This window comes from Sardina pilchardus, chromosome 3, assembly GCF_963854185.1.
Source record: "Sardina pilchardus chromosome 3, fSarPil1.1, whole genome shotgun sequence".
NCBI classification, from domain to species: Eukaryota; Metazoa; Chordata; class Actinopteri; order Clupeiformes; family Clupeidae; genus Sardina; species Sardina pilchardus.
The window spans coordinates 12,728,276-12,741,315 of record NC_084996.1 but is presented as its reverse complement, the minus strand read 5'-3'; the positions used below and the strand labels follow the sequence as shown (position 1 = coordinate 12,741,315).

Here is a 13,040-nt window from a genome sequence, read left to right as displayed (position 1 = left end):
AGCTTGGAAGCTATCAGGCTCATCGTTCACTTTTTCACCTTTAGAAATGTGAAGCAACATGTCATACTTCCATGTCCAAAGCAATGAAGGCGTCAAATACCAACTTAATGTGGTGCATATTATTGTCAATATTGAAGAGGAGGCACAAACAAAGCAACTCCTTAGGGCACTAAAAGTTGTGGCACTGAGAAGGTCAATAGGCTTAACAAGGACGTCTTGGAAAAAAGCTAATTTGAGTGATGGACAAACATATGCTGATTGTGCCACATGCATGGTAAGGCAACGTAAACACACAATAATAGTTTACTTTGCTCTCAGCGAAAATATGCTATTTCAGTCAACTGTCTCACAGAAAAAATACTTGGAGGAAACATAAGTCTGACGTTTGTTTGTACGCAATAATACCGGATCCTTTCAGTGTTTTAATCACTCTTTGGACAACTGCACTCTGGCTTAAACCTAAAAAAACCCCGAAATACTAAGCTAGACAAACCAGGCTTGAGGACTATCAAACTGTTTACAAGAAGTAGCCTGTGTAGTGAGGAGCAGAGCGCGCGAGAAAGGGAGGGGGCGCTAGAGCGGGTGATGCCCTTCGGTAAGCCACAAGCGAGACTGATCCGCGGCCCCCACATACGACAGAACTGACGGGGGTCCAGTGCAGAGAACAGGGCAGCGACCGAGAGAGAGACAGAGAGCGGGAGAGACGGAGACGGAGTCTGAATTACCTCAACAATCGCAGACAAACGAGAGGATAGACAACATCGTCACGCGCTAGACGTCTTCTGCCCTGAAAGGTGGGCATCCATGGGAGATTTTGCTTAACGTAGACATATGTGTTTCTTGAAGAAGTAGCTTATTTATTAAGCAGTGTCAGACCAGGCGTCTGGTGAGAGCTTGTGGGGCGCACTAATCCTCATGTTGTTTTGTTTAGTGTCCGCTCGTGTCTGGGTCGGATTGTTTCCCCCATTTCTAGATTATAGCTGAGTGTTGTCTTTTATGGTGATTTTGTATGGACTTTAGGTTTTAGCTCGACCGAGGTCGATTATTGCATACACCTGTTAAATTCTACAAAAGGTTTAATCGATGTACACATTTTACATGGCGAGGAACTTTTAAACGTGTTGAAAAATGATGTAGAAATTGACATGTTTCTATTTCAAGCAAAATTGATTGTCTTTTACTGGCGTGTGGGCTGAGACTCAAAAAGATTTAACAAAGCTATCCTTTTCGCAGTTGTGTATTTAACTTCTTATTACCCGATCTTTTCTTGTTTGTCTGATACTGTTTTAAGGTCAGATGGGCAATTCTATTTTTTTGTGTACTGTTAAAAGATTAGCCAACAGTTTTTTGTGCGTTGTTCTTATGAGCAGGCGTGATGATAAAGGCAATCCATTCTTTCATGCTGATGAGTGAAGTAAGGATTTGGCTCGAGAAGTGTGGTCTAGGATCATTTTGTTGAATGCAGTTTAGTAAGTAGCAAAATATACTGTTTTAATATGCACTCTCTATCTCTCTCTCTCTCTCTCTCTGTATGGTGTGATATAGTTTCAGTATTCACTGCCATCGTGAATGTCTTATTAAGAATAGCAGGTAAAAAAACATCAACAACAACAACAATAGGTTTTCCGCTGTAAATTAGTTTATTGGTTTCCCCAGTTGATGCTAACAGGATAAAGAGTCTAGCCCACACGACTCCTCTCCAGGAACAGGTTTGATTTACCAGCTTAGCGCTGACCTGCATTGAGTAGGTTAGTTTAACAAACGTTTGGATGACAGGTGTATGGGCTACACTTTACGTCCGCTGTCCGAGGTGCTGACATTAATCCTGCCTCGTAGGTGATCCAAAGAGAGGGAAAATGGGCGTGGCCACGAATACTCTGATCCTTGCGTGCTTTATGGTCGCCTTGATCGCACGGGCCTGGTGTCAAGAAGGGGCGTGTCTGCCGGACGGAAGACATAAAAAAACGCCAAGTCCAGAGCCACACCTGAAGGAGTGTTCTCTCTACACGGAGAGTAAGTCACATGTCAAATGTCTCTATTAGCGAGAATTCTTTGGTGACAGCCAAAGTGAAATGTAATACTGAAATATATGAAGATGTATATTGTATGTTTGTATTTCAAATATTGTAGACTTACTTTTCCTTCTATTTCTGCAGGGGCGGGGGGAACATGAGGGTTTTTTTTAGTCAATATCACATCAGGCTAGCAGTTAAACACCCACCATGGGCTGTTAGCTTTCCACCATGTACCCTAATACAGATCCTGTATATGAAACCGTAAACTGCTGCGGATGACAAGTTGCACCACCTCCCCTTGTGATAATGAAATTCCATCCATCTCATCAGATGCGTGCTGCACAGAGGATGACATCCATGATCTCATGGCCCCTCCTGCCAGTTCGGAAAAAGCCCACTGGGACAAATGTGGAGCCCTCAGCCCCGTGTAAGCATCCATCCTCACTCTCCCTCCTTCTCTCTCTCTCTTTCCCTCCTCTCTTCCTCTTCTCTCTCTCTTCTCTCTTTCTCTCTCTTCTCTCTCTGTGAATACATCATGGTTAGCTCAGCTCCACATTCCGCAATGTGGCACATAATGCAATCATGTAGATATTTGGTAGGAGTTTGAGTCATCTGTCATTGTCGGGCAAAGTGCAATTGGATCGCTTGCTGTTTCAGTGCCTTTGCCTGCGTCTGTAACCTGTTCCCATACCCTTTCTCTTACTGTCAGTCCCTCTCCTGTTGGCTTGTCTTTCATTTTCCTCCCTCCTTTCTCTCTCTCTCTCTCTCTCTCTCTCTCTCTCTCTGTCTGTCTGTGTACGTCTCTCTCTCTTGCCATTTTAAAATGTGCCTGTCTTTCAGCTGCGAAAGTTTCCTGAAGCGAGTCATCTGCTTCCACCGCTGCTCTCCGGATGCCGCGCGCTGGCCACATCCCCAACGCGGCTCCGCCCTCAAGGCTGTGCCACTGTGTCACAGCTTCTGCAAAGGCTGGTGAGGCCACACGCACCACACACACACACACACACACACACACACACACACACACACACACACACACACACACACACACACACACACAGCTCCAGGTCATAACCAACGACCTTCTGAGGCCGACGATGCACAGTCTAAGCGCTGCAAGGGAAGGCCTGTAATGAGTGCGGGTGGTTTACAAGTCACAAACATAATCTGCATAAATGAATACAATCCAGAATAAGCCTTCTTCTCAGAGCCATTTTGCAGCTTTGAGGGGAGTTTTAAAAGCATTGGTATGCAAAGACAAACTAGTGAAATCATTAAGGCAGAACACGTAAAACAGTTTCTGGCAGTCAGAGACAAACTAGTGAAATTGAAAAGGAATGACACGCAAACAGTTATTTAGCAATCAAAGACAAAGTAGTGAAATCATTAACTCACAGCAGTCACCACCAGCTCAGATTATCCTCTAGTATGAAGCCAGATGCAACAGAAGTGATGTCTGTTTCAGGTACGACGCCTGCAGGATGGACCTGACCTGTGCCCGTGAGTGGGCCAGCGACCCTCGGGGGCTCAACTGCACCGGGAGCTGCGTGCCCTACCAGCAGGTGAGTCTCCGGGTCGGGATCAGCTGCGAGGCAAACTGGGACATATCCCGCCTTCGGTGACAGAGCAGAGTGTGCTCACACACACACACACACACACGTGCACACACACACACACACACACACACACACACACACACACACACACACACACACACACACACACACTCACATGGCCAGCGGACATCACAACTGGCAAAGAGAAACAGAAGTTGGAGCAGATAAAAGATTATAAGGCAGCTGAGAGTCTGAAAAGTCTGAAAAGTCTGAAAAGAGAGGATGAGGAGCAGCAGAGAAGAGAGAGAGAGAGAGGAAGAACAGGAGACGGAGGAGGAGGAGGAGGACGAGGGATTTGTTAGAGATTGTTAGAGAAGGAACGGAGGAGGTGAGATTTGAGGTGAGATGTAGGTGCGAAAGGAATGTTTGCGAGGATAAGAGGGAGTGAAATGTACACTCTGTGTGTGGGGAGCTGGAGAAGACATACAGTAGATGAAGGAGTGGAGCTCTGAGAGAAATCCAATGGGGAGTTAAATATAGATTAGGGAGGGGTGAAGAGGCAAGAGAGGAGAGAGAGTGTTTGTAGAAGAGTCGGCTAGAGAGAGAGAAAGGGAGAGAGAGAGAGAGAGAGAGAGTGTGTGTGTGTGTGTGTGTGTGTGTGTGTGAAGTAGTGTGTATGTAACAAAAAGGACGAACCAAAGGCTGGGGAAGAGGGAGGAAGAGGGAAAAAAGGATAGAGGGACAGAAGACGAAGACAGCGGAGAGAGAGAGAGAGAGAGAGAGAGAGAGAGAGAGAGAGAGAGAGAGACAGTGAAGCTTGCTGGAGCAGACGAGACAGAGCGGAGGCTCGGCTCCCGTATGCAAAGAGGCAGAGTGACCTAGGGCTGGTGCACAGCTGGGACTGCATGTGAGAGGCTGCCCGACACACACAGACACACGCTGGCACTGTCAGCTCCGATCACCGTCCCTGACCACACGGGCCTGGTGTGTGTGCATGTGTTCTGTGTCTGCAAACATGCTTGCATGTCTCTCTGTGTTTACTGTGTGTGTGCCTTCTCTCTCTCTCTGTGTACAGTACATACCGATCCTAATATACAACTGGCTCTTATCAAAGTATGTTATTTTTTCTTCTTAAAATTATATTTCAATACATATTGAAATATAGTTTTAAGAAGAAGATAAGAGCCAGTTGTATATTAGGATCGGTTGTGTTACAACAGGCGACGTTGGAAAGCATGAAATGGCAAGCACATGTTACCTTTAGTGCAAATTGGCTGCCTTTGTTTCGAGACTCCAGGGTTTCAATTCGACTGGTTTTTCTAAAGCCAAGAATTGCGTGCTTAGTATTCCTGCTGCTAAGTAGATTTGTGGCATCGTGATCAAGCTAAAGCATACTGTATATTTGAATTTCAACTCGATTTGATGATTACATAATGTGCATAATTAAGCAGGCGTTCACACACGCACGCACCCCTACACACAAACACACACACACACACACACACACACACACACACATACACACACTGCACAGTAAGCAAAAGCACATTAATGCTTTATCCCGATTGTCGGCTGCAAGTTTGTAAAAAGAATGTGATTAGGTGCTGTGCACAGACCCAAAGCTGAAAAGCAGGCCTCTCTGTGTAATTTTCCGTCCACGGGGAGATGTGGGGAAGCCAACTGCACCTGTTTGCAGGCCTGTCGAATCAAGATGACAACGTTGCTGTCTGCTAAGGGGGCGGCTGTTCACAGCACAGGCACACCAAAACAGACATACAGGCAGCAGGATGGAAGATCTTCTTAGAAGCTAAGACAACCAGACAAGCACACTGACACAAATATGTGCCTGTGTAATTTAAGATCGCTTGCGCGCACATTAGTCGAGACACGGCTAGCATGCATGAATGCCTCATACCTCCGCTAAATATGTCATTAGTACAATCACTATCATTATGACATACAAACAAGTTTGAGAAGGAGACAGGAACATTTTTTTTTTACCTACACAGAAACAGCCAAGACAAAACCTCGTACAGTCCTATAATCGTCTCTTCTCAAGTTAGCGTCGCCTGCTCCTCTCCATGGCTTCATTGGCCCCTGTCCTTCTCGCTTCAGTGGCCCTATCAGGTTCCGCAGGCGTCCTAGCATCACACTCTCACATGGAGACACCCACCCCTCTCCACAGGCTCTGTTGCCGGGGCCCGAAGCATCTCCACGGCAACGTCGACATGGACAGACAGCTTGTCAACATGCATGAACTGGAGAGTTCCATGACTCTGTCTCCACTGTCTCTGTCACTGTCTCTCTCGCTCACATGCACACATTCTTAGACATATACACAGGCACATGCATGCACACTCACAAAGACACCCACCCACACACACACGAACACACACACAAACACAAACACAAACACAGTGGCAAATATTGACTTTTCAGGACAGATAAAAATATACATTCACATTGTACAACCATTATAGCTGAGTGCACAATTGTAAACCTGCACACAAACACAATTGTCATTGCGCAACCGAGATCCGCCACTGCAGACCTCGCTGCCCGCTGCAAACACTACTGAAGACCCATTAGTGCGAGAGCCTCGCTGTCCAGCGAGGCGAGGCCAGCCATGTGTCACTCACACGCTCTGGACGTGTGAAATCAGGCGGCCTGCTCCGCTCTCCCGGACCGCCCCGAGGACACGGCTTATGGTGTCGGCGAGCCCCGATCTGTGGCAGAATGACAGCTTTGTCCTTCTTAGTCAGTCGATATTTCGCCAGGCGTATTTTTTTTCTCCCCCAGAATGTCCTGAGTGACTCACTCATAATCCCCTAAACAGACAGTGAGGGAGCGAGGGAGTGAGAGGGAAGATATAGAGGAGAGGAGAGAGAGAGAGAGGAGGAGGTAATGAGAAAGCATGAATGAAGGGAGAGGGGGAAAAAAGAAGAGGCCTCCAAAAAAGATGGGCTTAAGGAGAGAGATGAGAAATGGCACCTAAATGTGTCAGTGAATCACTCGGGATGTGTCGAACGCTAATTCTGAGGATTTGCCTGAATGGGATGTTTGTGGGACAGTGGGCAGTTACAGGAAAAGTAGTTTATTTTGTAAAGATGGAGAAGATTGAGGTCAGTGTCTAAGCAGCTAGACTTCCAAATCTAATTGGAATGTTGCATCTTTTTCTCTGAAAAACAGAAATCAACATGTAAAGCATGTTATTAAAAGAAGTGAGTAAAGCATGTTATTTTATTGCAAAAAATGTCACGTTCCCCTAAGTTATGCCAGTCCAGTTATGCATCTCAAAACTGGGTGGGTATCTGTAACTCTCTGTGAGCTTTTTAGAGGACTTGCAATATATCACTGTCAGAACAACTCATCACAATGGTTTATCAAGACATGCATCTGTTATTTTGTGTCTGCACAGCACAGCACAGTGTGTGTGTGTGTGTGTGAGTGTGTGTGTGTGTGTGTGTTGTGACCAAAGGCAGGGACTTCTAACAGACCCGAATGCAGAGCTGTTTGGTGCTCACTCCAGCTCTTTCCACGACTTTGGCAGCTTTGTGCAGCTTTAATCCCACTTCCTGTTATGCAAATGAAAATGGAGCACAGTTAGTATTAGTTCTGTGTTCCTTCGGAAGCCAGTGATTTAGGCCTTATCCCTGGGAATATTCTGGATGTACTACCTAGACCATTGTCTCCACACGGCTGTCTGAGCTGCTACGATAACACTAACTGTGTTCTGAGGAGCCTGGGTGTTCCAGGGTTCATACGTTTTTGAAAAACCTGGAAAAGTTATGGAATTTGAAAATGCTAATTTCCAGGCCTGGAAAGGTTTTGGAAAACAAAAAACACCCCAAAAGTTTTGGAAAAGTCATGGAAATTTGCCTCACCCAATTCAACTCAGAAACATCTCTCATTTGGGCAGGTCATGTCTCGCACTTGTGTCACAACCGATTGGCAAACTTTTAAGCTTTGAGAGCATTCCTTCTAGGTAACCATCCTGTTATCTCACGCGTCATATCTATTATTAATGTAGCACTAGTTGATGTGTGGTGGAAATGGAAATTTGTGAAAAAATCATGGAAAAGTCATGGAAATTCTCTGGTGGAAATGTGTATGAACCCTGGTGTTCTGTAGCCTGTGTTTGACTCTCGTGTCCTCCTCGATTGTCACGTTTCAGATGTACCAGCACGGGCGTGACCTGTGCGAGAGCCTGTGGGGCGACGCCTTCATGACGGTGGAGGACGAGGCCAACGGCGGTGGCGGCAATGATGCCGGCATAGAGGAAGGCGGGCCCGCGTGCGGCTGCCTGAACCTCAGCCCCTCCGACCGCGACGCCATCGCCGCGCTGCGGGCCCGCGAGGAGGACCCCGAGGAGCTGGACACCACCAAGATGGGCCTGCCCCAGTACCGCGCGCCCTGCTCGGCCCCGGCCGCCGCCGCCGCGCTGCCCCCCCAGGCGGCCCGGAGGTCCGGCAGCAGCGGCATCAACACCATCCTGCGCAAGCGCTCCGTGCCGCTGGCCGAGAGCGACGTGGAGGGCAGCGGCAGCGGCTTCGAGGGCAGAGTGTGAGCGTGGAGCCTGACCACGTACGTGTGTGTGTGTGTGCGTGCGCGCGTGTGTGTGTGTGTTTCAGCAGTCTCCTTTCCTCTCTAACTAGCCAAACCTCTCTCAGACTAGACATCCTCATATCATAATCCAATGTATGTCCCACATGAGTCCATCCTGTGCTCAATCCACCGATGTTAAGGCTCAGAGTCTCACAGTAGAAGTTCTTCTCTTTACTTATCAAGACATCAGACTGTCGCTGAATGAGTGATTTTTTGCCATTTTAGCTTTCACTCAAGCAGGTCAATAACAAGTGTTAGGTTTGCAAGATTTGCTCTGATTTCACAGAATGCATCTTCCTCTAGTTATTATACAGAGAATCTGCCAGTTCTGTCATATCGCATAGTTATGATTTTGTCTCAGTGTCAAACAATGCATGAAATCACTTGGACCAGATTTTGTCATTTACAAGTTGCATAACTCCCTGGCATGGGGGTTGTCCCTTGGAGAGGGGGAAGCGAAGGTCAGTGCAGAATCCCGGACACACAGCCTGCCAGACCCCCCCCCCCCCTGCTTATAAACCTTTCTCTAGCTAGACAAATCCTCTCAATAGTCCAGACGAGGACAAACATGGTGTATTAGCTGGCACTTTGCATGACATCTTGATTTTCTGCTGATGTACATAGTGTTGTTGTTCTTGCTGAAGCTTTTCAGTTTCCAACTGAGAAGGCTGAAGGTATTCTGAAAGAATGTCAGGTTCCATGGCCGTCAATAGTGTAAGGCTGTGGTGTTCAGTTTTGTAAGCAGCCATAGATGTTTTTATTGAGCTAGAGAGGAATTTTCCTTTTTGAGTCTGTAGAAATGACAGCCGGTGAAGATAGCAGAGGAGACGGTATTAGTCTGAACTGTCAAGACGGTTTTATGTGTCAGACTGTGTTTAGATCTGTTTAGATTGTCTCTAGAATGGGCCGCTGTCCTAGCTTATTGTGAACATCTATCTGACCTAGAATGTGGGGTAGAGTCAAGGAGAACCTGTCTGTCTGAATACAACTGGCCAAGTGCAAATGTAATGGTAATAATGCTGTAATGTTTCCGTGATTTCCTCAATAAAGGCTCTATTTCTACATCCTTCTTTTGTTTGTTTCGATTCAAAAGGTCAGTTAAACCTCACGTCTCCTGAATAAAGGTCAATTATCCACAGGAGACAGAGATGAGATGTGGGTCAGGCCTGATTGCAGAGCTTAATTGCTCTTTTGTGGTTTCCACAGGAAGATTTCATTGATTTTGCATGTTGTCTGACAAAGGAAAGGACGTTTAAGCCTGTCTTGCTATGCTGCTCACCTATAAACCCATTTGTAAATGGCTTTGGATGCAAGTGACAGCTAAACAAATAGATGGAAATGTCAAATAAAGTCTATCAGCTTCAGAATGTCATTTTGAGATTTCATTGTGCTTAGCATTGCTGGGACAATACTTGATATTCATATTTAGAGGAAATTGCATGGATATCATGATAAATCCTTGTGGGTATTTGAGATGTTATGGGAATAGTACTGTAATAACCTTGGGAGTATACGATAATTCTCTGGATTTCCTTTTACTAAGTGGGACTGTTGTAGAATTTCTAGGAAATCAAAAATGATTATGGAATTAACAGAAGTAGTCATATAAACAATAGTCCTTGTAGCAAAAACAATACAATTCTAACAGAAGGAAAACTCTGAACTTTGCCATACCAGAATGTATTAAGTAGTGCGGAGTGCGGAGAATATCTGACACAAACAGCAAAGCCAAATTCTATGTGACCTTTGACCAGGAGGAATTGTAATCTGCATAGGCTTACATAACTCAGCCTTTACTCCTTACCACCCAGAAAACAAATGAAACCACTAAATACAGTGAAGGTCATCTTTAACCTACTGAGAGAATAAAAAACGTATGCGTGTATGAACTACTGTTATAATAGTATGTTCATGATCTGTGTGAAACATCACAACACTGACCACGTTGCAAATGCCAGCTTTGCTTTCTTCAGACAGAAGAGAGAGTTGGAATTTGAGGAGGTGGGGGGGATAAGGGCCTGTAATCCTCCCTCTCCGCCCCCCCCCCCCCCCACCCCCCTTAGTCCGTTTCCTGCAGACAGACATGTCTCCATCCTTCCCCACTCCTAAGCCTGTCAATCAAGCCTGACCTTTCATTGTCACAGGCAGAAGGCGATCAGCACAAGCGTTTTGCTCTGAGTGACGGCAAATGAGGGAGTGTAATCTACTGGGAAAGAAAAGCGGCAAATCACTGTTGGATTTTGCAGTTGAACTTCTTATTATTAAGAAATGCTTGAGCTGATTACCTCTCAGATAAATAGCGGTATTGCGAGAGAATGCCTTGGTATTTGCCAGGATTTGCAGTTAAGTCTTTTCTCATTTATTGGGGCCCTGCTTTGTTTGTGCTCGACTGTGTTGTTTGCCTCTATCTGCGCGCATGTGTGTGTGTGTGTGTGTGTGTGTGTGTGTGTGTGTGTGTGCGTGTGTGCGTGCGTGCGTGCGTGCGTGCGTGTGTGTGTGTATGTGTGTGTGTGTGTGTGTGTGTGTGTGTGTGTGTGTGTGTGTGTATGTGTGTGTGTGCACAGCTTGATAGATATGCGTCATGAGAAATCACATCTGTGTGTGGAAAATCTGGCCAAAATCTGATCAACGTCTAAAAGGCTAAATGGCATTTACATAAACTATGGGTCAATCCAGACCACTTCCCATTTGGCCTCTAATTTAGACCTTTTAAGGGCATTCAAAGGGCATACAGAGACACTCACACAAACACACACACACACACACACATTAATATGAAACTGAGCATGCACAAACTTTAACTAATGTCTTTGTGCGACCTTTGTTTTGCCTGCGCTGCTGGAAGCCTTTGCTGATGCCGATGTGTCCTCCACACTGCTTGGTGACTCAGGAGAGGAGTCCTCGTGTCCTAGCACCTTGTTGCCTTGCATTAATGTCCCCCAGCGCAGTGCAGGCATGCAGTGGGAACCGAAGGAGCTGCCTCGTGTGTGTGTGTGACAACGCGGCTTTGAACTCCACACTTGCAAATAAAATGCTAACACTGTAGCACATGACACTGTAACACGTTCTGGAATCTGGAAATCACATACTTGCTCACTCACACATACACACACACACACACACACACACACACACACACACAAACACACAGGATGTTCTAACAACTGGCACCACAAAACCCTCAAATGATCACTAAGGGAACACCCAGACTTTCACAACCTTCACAACCTTTCACAACCAATCTTGTAAAATTTTACATGCTGTTGTGTCCAAAGAAATGGATTAGCGATTGTATTTGTATTTTGTGTTGTATCGTAGCGACACTGGAAATGGGCTTCAATAGCCTCTTGGCCAGACGGACCTGCAAAGCAAATCCCAAATTTGACGAAAGTTGGGTATTAGGCCTATTATCTGACTCCATGTTGTGATGTTTGACAAGGGAAACCGCATGACATCTATATAGTATTAGTGAATTTGTATTGTTTTCAACAATGCACTCTCCCCACCTGCAATGTACATTGTCATTGAGTCTGAATTAATCAGAGTATGCTGAAATTGACAGTACTGTGGATGATGCAGTTTTACAGTTTTGCTGTTCAGACACCACATTTTTAGCCTGACTCTAGCCAGACCCTTGTAGTTCCGCCATCTGGCGAAAGTAAGGTTACCACATTTTTGCTTGTCACACATTTTTGCTTGTCACACAATCAAAACATATTTTTCAAACACCATAGCCCCACGCCAAATCTGCAGTTTTCAATTTCCTGAAACATATTTTGTTGAGAATCACACAATGTTCTACCTAACACACAAAAATCTAACAGGAAGGAACTTCAAAACTATCAAAATGGCACACGAATTCACCACTTATTCACACTCAGCCCTCAATGTACAAACAGTTGCAAACAGTGCTTCACTTAACACCATCCGATAATTGCCTTAGTGTAGGCCTATGAAAATAGATACTCTATATGTAGTAGTCAGCAATTTATGTCTTCGTAAATACAGTCATTTCTGTCTTCATGACATTTTGAATGTTGTGTATCATTCTGCTGGAGATCTGAGCCATTTTGCATTTCGTATGAGCAGTTGTGGGTTTTGAAAAATAGAAACAGAGTTTTGAAAATGTGTGGGAAGAAAACTAAACCTTTTCCCTTTCATGAATATAAAGTGCGACACTGCCCTCTCCTGGTGTGAAACTACACTCTACAAATCAGAGATGGAAGGAAACGTTGCTGATCCCAAGGAGGGAAATGTTGGCAGTATATAGTAACTAAGCTACTGTAAGTAAATAAGGAGTGGTTGGAAGTCAACACTGGACCTAGTTGTACAGTTTGATTGGTGCAATAATATACATGTGTATAAGATTGAAAGATAAGAAAGGATAAGAGTAGCAGGCCTAACTTAGTCAAGGCAGCATAAATACAAAAAGGAAATTAATTTACACTAATGAAATTGCTTTACCAACAAAAGATTATTCATGTCGTGTCACATACAGAATATAGCTGCAAGCGGCAATGACGGACTTGTGCCTCTTTGGCTCTGGGTCTGTGACATATCATCATCCAGCAATGCACTCACGTGTGTGTGTCAAATGCATGCACACAACTGATGTGTGTGCCAAATTTTAGACATTTTAGACATTGAAAGGATGCTAGAGTTAGAAAGGTCTCCATATCATGAGAAGCCAGACTCCTCTCATGAAGTGAAAGAAAGTAGATAGTCTACTCTACCAGGCTACTGTCAACTACAAAAATTCACAACATTTGGAATGCATCCAGAGACTGTGATAGTGATTTGACACTGTCAGCTTCTGTGAACTTTGAACCTTAAAGGGACACTTCACCGATTAGCATTAAGCTTTGTA

At 45.2% G+C, this 13,040-nt stretch overlaps 1 protein-coding gene across 1 annotated transcript; it reads left to right on the top strand.

Annotated features, from left to right (window-relative positions):
- The first annotated feature begins 561 nt into the window (after positions 1-561).
- Positions 562-9,239, top strand: rtbdn (retbindin). The gene is made up of 6 exons (XM_062531921.1): positions 562-794; positions 1,837-2,013; positions 2,346-2,442; positions 2,856-2,984; positions 3,478-3,574; positions 7,743-9,239. Exons 2-6 carry the CDS (start codon positions 1,857-1,859, stop codon positions 8,133-8,135), a joined length of 873 nt encoding a protein of 290 aa, XP_062387905.1. The 5' UTR covers positions 562-794; positions 1,837-1,856; the 3' UTR covers positions 8,136-9,239.
- Positions 9,240-13,040: the final 3,801 nt, after the last annotated feature.

Bases quoted from the DNA above. Each gene is read 5' to 3' on its own strand.
- rtbdn (XM_062531921.1), top strand. From the start codon at position 1,857: ATGGGCGTGGCCACGAATACTCTGATCCTTGCGTGCTTTATGGTCGCC. The intron at 2,443-2,855 runs GTAAGCATCCAT...CCTGTCTTTCAG, and splicing joins TGTGGAGCCCTCAGCCCCGT to CTGCGAAAGTTTCCTGAAGC. The intron at 3,575-7,742 runs GTGAGTCTCCGG...GTCACGTTTCAG, and splicing joins GCTGCGTGCCCTACCAGCAG to ATGTACCAGCACGGGCGTGA.